A 16,658-nucleotide genomic window follows, 5' to 3' on the forward strand; every position below is an offset into this window, starting at 1 on the left:
GGGCTGTTGTGTCAGGACCAGGGGTGATGATTGTCAACTGAAAGAGGGGAGATTCAGACTAGACAGAAGAAAGACATTTTCACACAGGTGAGCTACTGTCCCGGGATGCCCAGAGAAGTAGGGGGTAGATGCCCCAAGGCGCGGGTCGCGCTGAGGGAGAGGAAAACCGCCCTGGCCCTCCGATGTCGCTCCTCAGGGGAGCCTCCACGTCCCGGCTCGGCCCCTCAGTCCCGTGGTTCGGCCCAATAAAGCCGCCAGTGCTGCCATCCCTCTTGTCTGCTGTCGTTTGTTCGCGCCGGGGCAGCCGCGTCGAGCTGGTGCTGTGACTCGGAAGGGTGACGCGGCGTTCCAGGGCTCGCCCGGGCTCCCGCTGTCAGGGTCGGGTCTCCTGCGGGGTAGCGGAGGATTAAGGTGCCCGCGGCCCGGGGCGGGCTGCACATGGGCGGCCGCCCCCCGGCCCCGCCCGCTGGGGCCGCGTCTGTGCCGCCCCGCGACCATGGGCAGCGCCGGCGGCGGGAGGGGCCGCGTCCCTCCGCCACAAGCCGGGTCCGCGGCAGGCGGCGGCAGAGCGGAGAGGCAGGCTAGGGCTAGTGCCAGTGCCGACAGGTTCGTGCCTCCCTGCGCTGCTCTTCCCGCCGGCGGCATGAAGGTCGAGTTTGCACCCCTCAACGTTCCTTTGCAGAGGAGGATCCAGACGGTCGCTGTGCTGCAGTGGATCTTCTCCTTCCTCCTGCTGGGTAACAGCCTTGCTCCTTCCTGCCTTTGCCTCCAGAGAGAAAAAGGATGGAATCGGCTTTTTCCTTACCCAGCGTAACCCGTGGGCACTGCGCTGTCACCCACGTGCCGCAAGAGGTGGCGAGGTGGCGAGCGGCTCCCTGCCTGTGCCCTGATGGGGGAGAGCATCACACCTCTGGGCTTGCACCTTCTCTTGCCTGGAAGCTTCGCAAGTTTGTTTTTGTTTTGTTTTCTGTTTTGAGGCTCTGTTTCTATGGTTTGTTTTTCATTTACCATCTTAGAAAGCTGGTGACCGTGTCTGCTCACCGAGGCACCCGCTGGACTTTAGACAGCAAGTTTTCATTGAACTTGAGCAGCGCTAATGCTGTGTTCGTTTTGTAACATAACTTTACATGCTGCGGTTCAGTAACGTTCTTAACTAGGTGGTGATGGGTAGTGAAACGGACAGTGAACTGGTTTAAATGCAGCCACCTCTGGGGGTTAATGAAATAAGCCCTCACTTGCTTTAAGAAAGTGTTCCTAACAATTTTACTTGATGAATTCTTCCCACCAATTATTCCCCTCTAAATGAATATCTTAATAGCCTCCTAACACCTATTCACAGCAGCAAATCTTACTCTCATGAATGGTTATCTTGATAAGGTAAACTAATCCTTAACTCTGGGACCAGATCTGTGGATTGTGTCAGTCAGCAAGTGCAGTAACCACTTATTGAGCAGTCAGTGTGGAACAAGACTCTTCTGAGGCACACTGACTAACAACCTGTACCTTAGTGGAGATGTTGGGGGGGTTTGGACTCGATGATCTCCTTGGATCCCTTCCAACCCCTAAATTCCTGTGATCTGTGCTTTAGGACTAAAGGAGAGGAGGAGTGTGTGCCTATTTTCCCTGTGTACCTTGGTGGTCTGTTGTCTCAGCTGGCTTTTTTTAGGTTGTTGGCCTCTACATAAAAAAATGGGGTGTGAGGGGAAAGCTTGACAGGTGTGAAGCACCTTCACAGACAAATCCCTTGCACTTAGCTGTTTTGTTACCCCTAAATTCTATGTGACTGGCTGCATTCTAAATGGCCCATGCTTTTAATGTTCTGCTGCTGAATCAAATCTTGACTTATGCCATTATTCCAGTCTAATGATAATACAGTGGAAGTTCTGTGGCAGTGGGAGGAACTTTTTTATCCTAGCCTGATGCTGCAGAAGGTCACATCCTTCTGTGCTTACTAGTAGTGATGAGGCTGCAGAAAATCCACTCTTGCCACAGCTCAGTAGGAGAAGCAGGCTCCTGTTGCTGGTGCTGCCTGGAAATAAGTGTCAAGGAAAATGAGCTCAGGAGTGGGCCTACAGCTGGTTATGTTGCATTTAGTGAGTGCACGTGAGCATGGAAAAACCTGTTTGCAAGAATGCTTGAATTCTGTGGGCAAATTGGTTCTAATAATAACCTTCTGCTTGTGCTTTCCTAGGGATGTTTATCTTTAGAGCTACCCAACGTGACTTCATTTTGGTGGCATACCCTTTTTGGCTAGATCACACCAAAAAGTTTCACTTCAGGAAAACTCTGGTGGCTGGGTTCTAAATGACTTCAAGAAGCAAAAAAAACCGGGCCATTTTCTGACATTCTGGATTGCCATCATGTCTGCATTTCTCAATGTTGCTTTTTTGTTGCTGCTGTGGTCTGCTGAGCAAAATATGGAAATGCTCTTTGTAAGCTCTTGAATTTGAAAGTGATGTTTTCAAATCATGTAAGGGATGCCCTGGTGCAAGTGGAATACTGTGTGAATTCACAGGGTAGTTTAGAGGGCTGGCTGCACTTTGGGGGTTTGGTTTATGGCTGGAACTGGTTTACACCAAGTAACATCTTCTGCAGACTCACATCTTTCTTAAGTAAAAAATATTGGCATGTGAGAACAGGAACAGATAACACTGTATGGTAAATAATGATTCATGGTTTTGATACAGGGGTGCTGTTTAGAGCATGAATAAATGAGGTCTGGCTTAGATTGTAAAGTTGTCCATCTAGACATTCAGACTGGATGTGAGGAGGAAGCTCTTCTCCATGAGAATGGTGAGAGGCTGGAATGAGTTGCCCAGGGAGGTGGTTGAGGCCCCAAGGCTGGAGGTGTTTCAGGCCAGGCTGGCTGAGGCTGTGTGCAGCCTGCTCTAGGGTAGGGTGTCCCAGGACGTGGCAGGGGGGTTGGGACTGGCTGCTCCTTGTGGACTCTTCCAACCCTGCCTGATTCTATGATAGACATGTGGTGCCATAGTTTAATCAAATGAACCCAGAAGACAGCAGATAGGTGAGATAACTCTAAAATGTAGTGCCCCAAAACACAAAAAAAGGTCTGAATTGGGTAACGATGCTCTTTAAACCCGGGAAGTGACATGTGGAAGCATCATTTGTCACATGGAGTAAGTGGTATGAGAAAAAATGTGAGCCTACTACAACTCCAAATCTACTTGGCTAGAGGGCTCTCAAAGTCAGGTGTTGGATTTATCTCCCTGGCTGAGGCACTTAAGAGCAGCTTAAGTTGAATGTAAAGAGCACATTGTGGTGGGCTTTGCCCGCTGCTCTTCAGGCTTTGGCACAGCGATGGTGCAGTCAGTGCCCGAAAATGCCCTCTTGCTTGTGTGGCTAAAGACTTCTCCAAGTTGGTCTGAAATATCTATACACAATAGTTGTTGAGGACTGGGACTCTCATCACTGCTCATAGAGCAAACCAGTGAACAAATGCTCAACAGATAGCTGCAGTAGCATGGCACCAGCGAAGTTGTGCTTCTTCACACAGCAAAGCCTTGGGCAGGGTCTGCACTACAGATACGTGGCTTGTTCTGTAGAGCATAGGCAGAACAAACATGCCTCAGCCTCACAAAAGCTGTACAGATGTGCACAGAATTTCATTATCTACAAAGGGAACCTCTTTAAAATTCCGGCTGTGAGTTCCTGCAGTTCCCCGCTCTGTGCTGCAGGCTGCCAAAGCTCCCCCTCAAGCAGAGCAGACAGGTTTTGATTGGAGCAGGGGCTCTGCTGTTACTTATTCAGGAGTGTGGCACCAGAAGCAAAGTCAGTCCTTAAGCACTGACCTGTGTGAGAGAGCTAAATTAGAGGAGGGAAATGCCCAACTAAGAGTGTCCTATCACACAGCTGGAACCTCTGCATGGTTTCTGATTGTGTGTGCTCTGAGTGCCGCAGGTGATGGTAGTTTAGGTGAAGCTCCATGAAAAAGAAGAATATTTGAACTGGGCTTCATTTTGAAAGAAGGGTACTATCAGCCTGGAGTCTAGGAGATGAAAGCTGTGAAACTGAGTCCAGCTGGAGCCTAGCACAAGCTGGAGACTTATGCCCAGCTCTGGAACCCTCAGCCCAAGAGGAAGTGCTACAGCAGATCTAAAGGAGGACCATTAAGATGATCTGAGGGCTGGAGCCCCTCTCCTATGAAGACAGGCTGAGAGAGTGAGGTCCTGGAGAAGAGAAGGCTCCCAGGAGACCTTAGAGCAGCCTTCCAGGATTTGAAGGGGGGCTACAGAAGAGCTGGAGAGGGACTTGTTACAAAGGCAGTGACAGGAGGAGGGCTAATGGCTTCAAACTGGAACAAGAGAGATAGAGATTAGACATTAGGAAGAAATTCTCCCGCATGAGAGTGATGATGCACTGGAACAGGTTGCCCAGGGAAGCTGTAGAGGTTCCAAGGCAGGGGCCTTCATCAGCCTGCTGTAGTAGGTGTTCCTGCCCCATGGCAGGGAACTGGAACTAGACCATCTTTAAGGCCCCTTTCAACCATTCTCTGAAACTGAAAAACAAACACTAAGATGTTGCTGTTTCTTGCCCTGTTTGGCAGCAATTCGAGCAGCTCCAGACTGAAATAGGATTCCACATCGTTAGTGTTTCACTGCTGAAACAGCAAAGTTCTGAAGTTTTGCAATTTCAAAGAACCTGCTTTACAAAAAAAAAAAGCTGAAGCAGGCAATTCTGTTGGAGGTAGGTTTAGGCCTGTCCCTTGGCTTGGCCAAGGGCTGCCAGTCTCAGGGTACGTCTGGCCCCGTTCTGAGCTTGTGCAGCGCATGCATCATGTCTTCTTACGAAGCCACATGCTGATACCTGCTTGAGAGCTCTCTGGAACATTGTGCAGCCCAAGTCCAGGCAGAAAGTTGCCTGGATATAAGAAATCTGCTTCTGGACCCACTGGGGATCAAATCAAAGAGGTTTCATCACTAGGATTTTTGTACTGCAAGTTTCATGCTATATATACGCCCAAGTAATTGTCACTGCTCATGAGTGCAACGCATGTCCCTGGTGTTGAGTGTGAAATCCTTGGGGTTAAGCTTGCAAGCTTTAAGAACTTCAACTGAATTAACTTTGCTGCAGTTAATAGTATGTCTGATGTGCTCCTGTTGGGAACAGATGGAGGTTTTCTGTTTCTCACACAGCCACTGAGCAGAGATTTACTCTGGTACATAATTGTACTGCAGGGGTGAGCTGTGTGCCTCAGTGCTGCGCATCTGCGATTGAGGTTCAGTTTGTGTCAGCAGGTAGATCAGTACCTAGGCAGGGAGTACGTCAAAAGGGCTCATTTAAATGCTGGGTTATTTAAACAAAGAATAATCAGTGGTGTTAGGTTGAAGTGCTGCTTTGCAGGTGCTCCAGCTTTCTGGTTTTATTCCTCTCTAATGCAAACAGATTAAATGGCAGCATGGTGGGGAAAATAAAACTGGAAGTTTCAGTGAGGGTGAGCTTCTCTGCCAGCTTCAGAGTATGTGATGTGAAAAGAGACAGTGGAATGTACAAAAATCAAATGTGTGGAGAGATTTTTGCTAACAGGACATGAAATGATAAACATGAGCAACCCGTGCTGGGAAGTGTCCTTGAGTCCATCTTGGGAGTTAAGATACCAGGTGCTGGGTAGCACCCCCCACATGCAGCTGCAGGGGGAGGAGTGCCAGCTGCATGTGGGCAGAGTTAGCCAGCCCTGGGGCTGACACCTCAGAATGTTATTGTATATCACCCTAGCCATGCCATTCTTGTAAGCCTGTACCCTCCACATGTACCAATCTTAGTTGTGCATGCCTCTTGCAAGAAAGCATGTAACTCACTGTACATGGAAATAAAGCTGGAGAATGACCATCTAACCATATTGGTCAACAGAGTCATTTTACCCAGGTGCTCCACCAGCACACATGCAAAAGGTAATGCAGAACTAGGTAGCATGCATGGAGTGAAATATCTTGGTCAAGACAATGAGAGAGAGCCATGGCCTAGTTGATTGGACAGGACTGGGTGCTAGGTTGGACTGGCTGAGCTTGGAGGTCTCTTCCAACCTGGTTGATTCTGTGATAAGGATGCCAGGATTTTGTTTTGAGGCAAGGTGGTGGTCAGGGAGAATGATGCATCTTCTGTGGCACACTGTCTAGGTCCAGCAGTGGTGTGCTAATCTCCTTGCTGGGGATCTAGGAAGTGAGTGCTCTGCATGCACCCTGGTGTTTGTTTGCAAACTACTTAATCATACAAAATGGGTGAACAGTAAAAGGTATGCTTGAATATGCATGAAGCCACAAAATAATATGCTGAAGACTTTGGGGTGTGTTAAAGCACATCCTGTGCTCTCGTGAGTTTGTGGCATGTAGGATGTGATTGGAATTTGGCTGGAGACAGTACTGAGTTGTGGAGCTGGCTTCTCCAAAAGAATAGAAATGATGAAACATTTGCCACAGGGTGAGAGATAGCTGACAGAATAATGTGACAGGCATTGAGAAAGCAGGTGTCAGTGTAACGTGCTAAAGCAATAAATAACAATGCCCTGGCAGGTCATGATGCTTTGGTATTTGCTGCTGATTTAATTCATCAGCTGGAGCTGGCTGACTAAACACACCTTGAGTAAATGCTTGACTAAATACACCTTGAGTGCTGTGTCCAGTTCTGGGCTCCTCAATTCAGGAGAGATGTTGAGGTACTGGAAGGTGTCCAGAGAAGGGCAGCAAGGCTGGGGAGGGGCCTGGAGCACAGCCCTGTGAGGAGAGGCTGAGGGAGCTGGGGGGGTGCAGCCTGCAGCAGAGAAGGTCAGGGCAGAGCTCATTGCTGTCTACAACTCCCTGAAGGGAGGCTGTAGCCAGGTGGGGTTGGTCTCTTCTCCCAGGCAACCACCAACAGAACAAGGGGACACAGTCTGAAGTTGTGCTGGGGGAAGTCTAGGCTGGATGTGAGGAGGAAGTTGTTGTCAGAGAGAGTGATTGGCATTGGAATGGGCTGCCCAGGGAGGTGGTGGAGTCTCCATGCCTGGAGGTGTTGAAGCCAAGCCTGGCTGGGGCACTTAGTGCCATGGTCTGGTTGACTGGCTAGGGCTGGGTGCTAGGTTGGACTGGCTGAGCTTGGAGGTCTCTTCCAGCCTGGCTGATTCTATGGTTTTATGAAATTATCTCATTCTTCCTGCAAGCCTTTTTAAAAACCTCTCTTTTGATACCGAAGAAATGCCTCTTTTGATACCTCAGCTAAGCTCCATGAGCCTTTCCTGGTGTTGCTGCTTGGCTTTTGTCACTGTATTAACCTGCCTGTGATGCTTATTGTTGACACATGGGCAGTGACTGATGTGTGACCATGTGTGACAGCTTACACATTGGTGCTGTGCTACCAGTGTTTTGAGGAGTGCTTTCTCTGTTCACCTTCATCATGGGGAGAGAGTTTAACTGTATCTCAGTGTCTTGTGAGACAGGGAGCTACTGGACAGAGTCCAGTGTTGTCTACAAAGATTATGAGAGGACTGGAGCATCTCTCTGATGAGGAAAGGCTGTGACACTTGGGGACGTTTAGCCTGGAGAGAAAAGACCGAGAAGGGAACTTTTCAATGACTCCATAGCTAAAGGGCAGGAGGCAAGACAATGGGGCCAGGCTCTTTGTAGTGGTGCCCAGCAACAGGACAAGAGGTAACAAGTACAAACTGGAACCTGGGAGCAAGAGGGGAAACTTCTTTCTTGTGAGGGTCCGAGAGCCTTGGACCAGACTGCCCAGAGAGCTTGTGGAGTCTCCTTCTCTGGAGAGATTCCAAACCTGCTTGGACATTGCAATCCTGGGCAAGCTGTTTTGTGTGATCCTGCTTTAGCAGGTTGCTTGGGCTAGATAATCTCCAGAGCTCCCTTCCAAACCCCAGCCATGGTGGGATTCTGTGATTTGGTTTGAATTGGTTTGTGTCTCTCAGAATAAGGGGAAAATGGCATCGTGCCCTGGCTTGGCAACCTGTATTATGAACATAACTCATTGTGGATGCCTAAGGAGCAGTAGACAGGAAATACATAGCTTGAGTGTGGGTTACTGTCTCAGGGTTTGGTAATTGGTAACCAGGGGATTTACTCTATCCAGACCACTCTATCTGCAAGTCAGTCATGCTTAATGCTCTGTGTATCTGGTTATCAGTATTTGCCAATGAAACGTCTGCTTGCTTGAGAACTGGAACCACATTCCAGCATAAACAAACCTTTAAACCAGCCTCCAAACCTTGGCATCTGAGGATTTGCATTTGTTATCAGGGTAGTGTTGAAATGCAGCTCCCTTGGTAGGAATGCTCATATGCCCTTGTGACTGGGGCTCCCAGTTATGCCCTGGCGAAAGACTGCCGCTACAGGAGACTCAGCACCTCCTCGCCACCTCACTCCTGCACATGGGTCTCAGGTTCCTGGGGATTCAACAGATTTCCAATGCAATTACTTTAAGTCACTTTGCAGCTTGCTCTCTGCTAGGCAGTATGTTTTTCAGGGGGTGAAAAGTGGCAGCAGGGTGGAAGCGTGCTGGTGGGAATGTGCATATTGGCAGGATTGCATGGACTAGCAGGCTCTGAACAGGATAGGACTAACATCATGATTCTGTTTTAAATACAAGAGATTTTCTAGGTAAAATCTGCCAGGCAGTGCACTGCAGAGGCATGAGGTTACTTACTGCTGCCTTGGCAGGTTGCCTCTTCTTCAGTGTTGCCTGATATCTCGGGTCTTCCTTTGGTGGGACTGTTGCTGTATGTATTACTTCATTTCATGGAATCAGCCAGGTTGGAAGAGACCTCCAAGCTCAGCCAGTCCAACCTAGCACCCAGCCCTGGCCAATCAACCAGACCATGGCACTAAGTGCCCCAGCCAGGCTTTTCTTGAACACCTCCAGGAATATCTAAGGTGACTGACTCAAAATTAAAAGAAATGCTATGAATGCAAAATACAACATCCAGCAGCTCTCTGAACTATTGATTAAACAAGCCCCAAACTTAACATACACCAAATGAAAAGTTACTGCAGAGCAGTTTATATCCCTTTCTTTATGATTTAGCTAGAAACCAAGGCTGAGTTTTAATTAAATAGAATCAGAGAATCAAGCAGGTTGGAAGAGACCTCCAAGATCATCCAGTCCAACCTAGCACCCAGCCCTAGCCAGTCGACCAGACCATGGCACTAAGTGCCCCAGATAGGCTTGTTTTCTACACCTCCAGGGATGATGACTCCACCACCTCACTGGGCAGCCCATTCCAATGCCAATCACTCTCTCTGACAACAACTTCCTCCTAACATCCAGCCTAGACCTCCTCCAGCACAACTTCAGACTCTGTCCCCTTCTTCTCTTGCTGCTTGCCTGGCAGAAGAGCCCAACCCCACCTGGCTACAGCCTCCCTTCAGGTAGCTGCAGACAGCAATGAGCTCTGCCCTGAGCCTCCTCTTCTGCAGGCTGCACACCCCCAGCTCCCTCAGCCTCTCCTCACAGGGCTCTGCTCCAGGCCCCTCCCCAGCCTTGCTGCCCTTCTCTGGACACCTTCCAGCACCTCAACATCTCTCTTGAATTGAAGAGCCCAGAACTGGACACAGCACTCAAGGTGTGGCCTGAGCAGTGCTGAGCACAGGGGCACAAGAACCTCCCTTGTCCTGCTGCCCACACTGCTCCTGAGCCAGCCCAGGATGCCATTGGCTCTGCTGCCCACCTGGGCACACTGCTGCCTCATCTTCAGCTCCTCTCTCCCAGCACCCCCAGCTCCCTCTCTGCCTGGTTGCTCTCAGCCACTCTGTCCCCAGCCTGTAGTGCTGCTTGGGGTTGTTGTGGCCAAAGTGTAAAACTAAGGCAGGAAAAGAATATCTGTAATGCCCAAATCAGTTTAGCAGAACATGCATCATGTTAACCTTGAGGGATAATAGATAGCAGCAAACGGTCCCTGGGGATGAAAACATCAGTGTGTGATTATCCTTGCGTGCTCCCTCCAATGTTTTGTTCCTTAGGCATGCAGCTCAGAGGCATTGCTGCTCTGAAGGCTGAAAGTGAGGAAAGGATTGTTCTGTTGATGGAATATCAATGTGGTTGTAGTTGTTGAGCAGTCCAAAGGTCTCAGTGTGAGCTGCTTTGAGCAGCTTTTGGCGGTACTCAGCAAAGTGGTGCTGGTTGGATTAGGATGAGTGCATTGGCTGTCTGCGACAGACCTGTACTGTCTGGCCAAGGTCTGCAACTTCTCTGAGATTAATGGGGGGCTCTTCTTCTGTCAGACAACCTTAGTCCTGGTGGCCCTCACAATAGACCTTACTCAAACATTTTTGACTCCTTAGTTAACTCTGAAGTGCATTTGGAGCTTCCAGTTGTCTGGATCACCTGTATTTCCTCAACCAAAGTTCTGGTTTCCTGCTTCCTGTTTCTGTAGCATTCTATTATTACATGAATTTGGTGCCTGCAGCTTCAAACTCAGAGCCTGTTGAATGTGTGACGTGTCAGGAGTTCAAACATGACTGGGCAGGATGGCTGCCAGTCCTGCCAGCTAACACTATGTATCATACTTCTAATCCATTCCTTGCCACAGGTGAGTTTCTTCATGTTGTGAATGGGAAATGGAGGAAAAGGGATTCACCAATGCTGCTTGGCAAACTGGATGTTCCAAGGCTCAGATTTGCCTTAATCCCTGTTTCACTTCCATGCACTGTTCCAAGGCACCGTGGAGACATTTGTAAAGCTTTAATTCAAGTTCAAGCAAAGACTTATGTTTACAGTGCACACTGGAGCTACACTCAAGGAGACAATGATAAAGTGGTGAATTCCAGGTTGTTCAACTTTTGCTTGGAGTTTGCTAATGAATTTAGGTGAAGTTGTTGTCATTTTTCTTACTCTCTGTCTTCTCTGAAAGAGAAAACACTGCTGTGGTGTTTATAGGCTCATTGGATTTGAGTCATCAGTGCTTAACTCATTTTTGCAGGCTATTACAGCATCGAAGTAATAAGGAGGTACAGCAAGAGGAATGTGCCATGAGTGTCTCATTGCAAATGCAACACTAAATGAGCTTTGTCCTAGGAGATGCTGAGCTGCCCTGGGGAAGTGCTGACAGCACACTCGTCTCCCATAGCTCACCTGCACGCAGGAATGTGTCCTAGCCAGGGAAAGCAGGGAGCTTGTTGATCCTGTGTGCATTCATCTCCCTGCTATTACAGCTGCTACCTGGCACTGCTTACTGCTGATTTAATGAGCTCTCACAGCGAGGATGCAATGCTGCTGTCAGATACTTGGCTTGGAAGGCTGATGCTGAAAAGCCATGTGATTCTCTGCTGAGCCAGAAGGGTGGGAAATAGAGGTACTTGTGTAACAACTTGAAATTAATTGGTTTATGGCAATTAAGAGAGCTTCTCATACTTATTCAAACTTAGATGGTGAACCTTGGCGTCCCCTCCAGATTAGCATTCCTAGAAGCATCTGCAGTTTCAGGATCTCTTCTTCAAAGAATGGGAACTTAACTTTCCCTCAAAGTATCTCTGTGCCCCATTTCAGAAGGTTGCTGGTGTGGGGTTCCCAGTGAGTTTTCTCTCTGCAGCAGTGGAATTTCTTCTTGTCTTTGACCTGTGTTGCATGCCTTGCATGAATTACGTTCTGCAGGACTGGTAAAAACTTCTGGGAGTTTTCCACGTGGATTTCAGAGGTCATTTGGCTTCAGTTAGCTGTGGCATTTTTCTAGAGCTCTTGCTGAGGTGCAGCTTTGTGTAAGACCAGGGCTGCCTGTTTAGCCAGCGAGCAGTGGGCTTCTCCACTGATGGTACTGAGGAACAGCATATCCTTCAAAACAGTAGATTTGATCCTGCTTCTGCTTTTGTTTATGGTTGTTCCTTTCTCTCTTCCTGGGAACAAATGCAATTCCTTATTTTTCAGCTCCCTCCCTGACATGAATGGGAATATTCTTCTCTCTCCATTTTGTACTCCAATCAGCACTTTGCTTGCTTGTCATTCTTAGCCTGTGATAACATATCCCTGCCTCCTCCGAAGAAACCAGGATTCAGACTGGGCAGTCTGTGTTTTCTTCACAGGCCATGCTAAGCTCTGAACTTCATCATCTCGAAACAGGCATTTCACTCTCAGGCTAACAACAGTCACACAGTGTGGACTGAGCTAACGTAGCTCCCGTGGTAAAAACATCAGGGCAGGGAAACCAAAGTCTCAAAAGGAGACAGGTGTGACTAATGCTTGCTGTGGATCTCCTTTTGTTCTCTCTTGTAGCAGAGGTTTGCTGTGGATTGTTCGTGGTCCTGATCCTGAGCAACTTCTGGTTCCTCGGTGTTCTGTACCTGCTGTGGCTGTACCTTGACTGGGAAGTGCCCTGCAGAGGTGGCCGACGGTCCCAGTGGGTCAGAAGCTGGACTGTTTGGAAGTACTTTAGGGACTATTTTCCCATTACCGTGAGTAAAATCGTTCTCACAGACCTGTAAACGTTAGAGCAGAGATCCCTTGAGTAGCCGCGAATGTGGGCAGACATCTAAGCTAAGCATCATTGGCAAGATGCTAATACATGCTTGAGTGTGAGCACTAAACTCCTTTGGAAGCCTGGGGTTTAGTGATGGCAAAAAGAGGGGCAGGGGCTGATTTTCTGCCTGTGCTGCTGGGTCACAAGAATCCCAGCAGAGTAAATGCTAGATCTGCTGTCTTGAGACACATCCTTTGAAAATCTGTTCAGTGGTAAAACATGGCAGAAGTTTAAAGTGCCCAGGAGGAAATGAACTGTCATCAGTTCTGTGTCTCCTTGGTGTGCAGCCTCCACAGTCGTTGGTTTTGACAATCCTGAGGGAAGTATTGTGATGTCTGCCACTTGTCTCTGTTTTTCAGCTTATCAAAACAACTGATCTGAGTCCGGATCACAACTACATACTTGGCTTTCATCCTCATGGGGTCCTGGCAGCTGGAGCCTTTGGAAACTTTTGCACAGGTTCAAGTTTCAGAGCTTTATTTCCTGGGCTTACTCCGTACCTTCATATCATGCCCATCTGGTTCAGCTGCCCCTTCTTCAGGGAGTACATCATGAGTGCTGGTAGGTAAAAGCAGGATGTCTCAGCTGTTGCTCCTTGTTATAGCTTCTGCTTTAAATGTCTGGTTGCTGTACCTGTCAGCAGTAATTCCACTTCAGAAGGCTCAGCGTTGGTGCTAGATTAAACCTGGTTTATGACGACCTGCTGTTGCAAAACGATTTGGAACATTGAATTCATGGTTCTATTAAACTCTAGCACTGAGGAGTTTTCTCTCTGCAAACAACTGCTGCTCTTCCCTTGAACTGTGTTCTGAGCACCAGCTCTTTACAAGGACACATTAACGTTGCTTAGTCATTGCGCAGACACTTGTAAACCAAATTGAGGATAATCTCTCCCTGAAAGGCTTAAAGTCCTGCTCATTACAAATATCTTTCTAATGGGAAGTTAATTACCTACTCCTGACTGAGGTCCCATCTTGCAGATCTGTGTAATTTTAGTGGAGGTGTCAACTCTAAAGACAGGAACTTCTGTTCTCTGAGCAGTGAGTTCTTTATGAGAGGTTTTGAGCAGCACTTGTCATAAAGAGGTTATGTTCATGACAAAGTAGAGATAAATGATATGTGTAATGCAATCAGCATTAGTGTTCCCCTACAGTGATTTAATTCAGGAGTTCTTTTACTTAAATAGTTCTTAGTTTACTGCTTTAAATTAGAGTATTTGGGTAAGTATGGTCTGGTGCACAAGAGTGGGTTTGGGAGATGAGCTCTAGCTCTGGGAGGCAGAGATCTAGCTCTTCTTTCTGGCTGCAGCACAGACTTTGTGATGTCAGATAAGCTCTGCAACTGTTCCATTTGTGCAAGCATGCCTGGGATGCTGCTCAGACTAATATCAGAATTGCATATCTATGTGTACTTCAACACACCAGAGACTGCCCTTCATGCAAATGTGATTCCTGAGCCCATTCTTTCAGGCTTGTAAAGTTAAGGGATTGGCAGTGGTGGAACGGGATAATAGAAAATACTGCCTAGCCTGGAAGTCAGCTCTGCATACTTTTGGCATCTTGACTGGTAGGAACAATATTTACCTGCTATGTGAGAAACAACTCAAGTGAATAAACCATGCTAAAGGAATGGCAGCATTGTAGCTCGTTGCTCCCAGCTGTGTAGCTGATAAAACAGAGGGGACTTTGGGCAGAGGGCAGGTTATCAGTCAAATCATAAAACACTTAAAGCCATGCTCCTATCACATCGGTTCATCTCTCAGTCTTCAGCTGCGTGTCTCCAAAGCCTGCCAGGCTGCAGCTGTCATAGGAAAGAGCAGCTGCAGCACTCCTGAGCTGCAGGGAATAGTGCCCTGCCTCTGGGCTGACAGCTTGGCTTCACGTGGAGGTACATTTGTCCTGGGGGGAGACAGTGATTCTGTCCCTTGTCTCTTCACCCTGCTGAGGGGTGAACAAGACTCACTCAAATTATTTCTGAGTCTCAGCTCAGCTGCCTATTTCTGAGTAACAGTGTGTGTAGCTTTTAACTGAGGTCTGAAGTGGCTCCAGTAGCAAGCTTTTCCTCTCAGAGATCTTCAAAACTAGATCACAGACACTGCTGAGATTTTCATAGTCCAGATTGCAATGTCCTTACTGGGGAAAAAAAATCAGGTGAGTGACAAGAGATTAAGTGCTTGCTTAGTGTCCAAAAGAGCATGTTTTGATACCAGCCCTGTGAAAAAATAACAGGCTAAAAAAAAACCCCAAAGCAAATTAAAAACCCACCCCAAACTGACCCAAACCACCAGCACTTGATGTCTAGATTGTTATTTAGACTACAGGGGTTCATAGAATCATGGAGTCAGCCAGGTTGGAGGAGGAGGAGACCTCCAAGCTCAGCCAGTCCAACCCATCCCCCAGCCCTAGCCAGTCAACCAGACCATGGCACTAAGTGCCTCATCCAGGCTTGGCTTCAACACCTCCAGGGATGGTGACTCCACCACCTCCCTGGGCAGCCCATTCCAATGCCAATCACTCTCTCTGACAACAACTTCCTCCTCACATCCAGCCTGTACTTCCCCGGCACAACTTGAGCATGCTCTCACTACAACAATGCCTTCACTGTAAGAAAGGCATTGAAGTGCTGGAGCAGGTCCAGAGGAAGGCAGTGAAGCTGGTGAAGGGTCTGGAGAGCAGACCTTGTGAGGAGCAGCAGTGGCAACTGGGGTTGTTTTTAGCCTGGAGAAAAAGAAGCTGAGGGGAAACCTCCTCACTCTCTACACAACTACCTGGAAGGTGTTTTCCAAAACGATTCTGTGAGTACAATGTACTCAGACATGGCCTCTGGGTAAATGGTACCACCATGAGTGTTGGAAGGAGAGCTTAGAAAGGGGATTTTCTAAAGCACTGAGTTCAGAGCAAGGTTTCAGTTGATGTTAAAGGCTGATACAGCAGTGTGCCTCTCATTAGAAATACCAGGATTGACAGGAGTACCAGGAAAGCTTCATATGTTCTGCTATTTGAGCCTAAATAGATTGATGAGTTCTAGGTCCTGCTTGCAGAATGAGCTGATGCAGTTGCTAGGAATGGTGCAAGTGAGCCTCTTCTGCTGCCATGCCCCTGCCTTAGAGCTACTGCTTTATAGCTTTGAAAGGGATCAGCTTGGCACTGTAGGTCCATGCTTGAGCTCACAAGTCCTCTACTCATTCTGTTAACCCCTCTGTCCCTGTGCTTTTGTGCACCTGCTGCATGGCTCTAGCTTTTAGCTGCTGCCCCTCAGCAGTATCTGCTTCCATTCTGCTCTTCTCTTGTGGGGCACAGAACCCCACAAGAGCAGAGCATACTCTGGTGATCTCAAAACATCTGTGAACAGCAAGCAGCACTTAGCTCATCAGTGTGAAAGCAAAAGACTTAACCCAAGCCCAAATCTGTTGCAGAGTGAGAGAGCTGAACCCAACCCCTTGAACCCTGTCCTGTGCCATAATAACTTTGAAACACCATGTACATATTTAAGATGTGTTAAATCCTTGTACCCAAAGATCCAGTGGTCACTCTCCCAATGTTTGCTCCTGAAGGAATGGTTTCTGCATCCAAGGAGAGCGTCTCATATGTGCTGAGTAAGAAAGGAGGCGGCCACGCGTCTGTCATCGTGATCGGAGGGGCAGAGGAGTCGCTGAATGCACATCCTGGGGGCCTAACTTTGAACATCCTGAAGAGGAAGGGCTTCATTAAAATGGCCTTGAAGCACGGGTAGGTGTCCCACCTGGGCTGCTGCAGCAAGTCTGCTGCAGAGGGACCTGGCCAGGCTGGATGGGTGGGCAGAGGCCAATGGGATGAGACTGAACAAGGCCAAGTGCAGGGTTCTGCACTTTGGCCACAACAACCCCAAGCAGCACTACAGGCTGTGGACAGAGTGGCTGAGAGCAGCCAGGCAGAGAGGGAGCTGAGGGTGCTGGGAGAGAGGAGCTGAAGATGAGGCAGCAGTGCCCAGGTGGGCAGCAAAGCCAATGGCATCCTGGGCTGGCTCAGGAGCAGTGTGGGCAGCAGGACAAGGGAGGTTCTTCTGCCCCTGTGCTCAGCACTGCTCAGGCCACCCCTTGAGTGCTGTGTCCAGTTCTGAGCTCCTCAATTCAAGAGAGATGTTGAGGTGCTGGAAGGTGTCCAGAGAAGGGCAGCAAGGCTGGGGAGGGGCCTGGAGCAGAGCCCTGTGAGGAGAGGCTGAGGGAGCTGGG

General features: G+C 48.5%; 1 protein-coding gene across 1 annotated transcript in view; it reads left to right on the plus strand.

The window, feature by feature from the left end:
* The first annotated feature begins 504 nt into the window (after window positions 1-504).
* MOGAT1 (monoacylglycerol O-acyltransferase 1) overlaps window positions 505-16,658 on the plus strand; it is a 28,283-nt gene continuing 12,129 nt past the window's right edge. The window contains exons 1-4 of the mRNA XM_064152788.1: window positions 505-737; window positions 12,205-12,383; window positions 12,808-13,009; window positions 16,002-16,176. Of these exons, the coding sequence (XP_064008858.1) occupies window positions 644-737; window positions 12,205-12,383; window positions 12,808-13,009; window positions 16,002-16,176 (650 nt within the window). The 5' untranslated portion in view covers window positions 505-643. The remainder of the gene's footprint in view (window positions 738-12,204; window positions 12,384-12,807; window positions 13,010-16,001; window positions 16,177-16,658) is intronic.

The sequence above is a fragment of the Pogoniulus pusillus genome, chromosome 13 (assembly GCF_015220805.1).
Source record: "Pogoniulus pusillus isolate bPogPus1 chromosome 13, bPogPus1.pri, whole genome shotgun sequence".
NCBI classification, from domain to species: Eukaryota; Metazoa; Chordata; class Aves; order Piciformes; family Lybiidae; genus Pogoniulus; species Pogoniulus pusillus.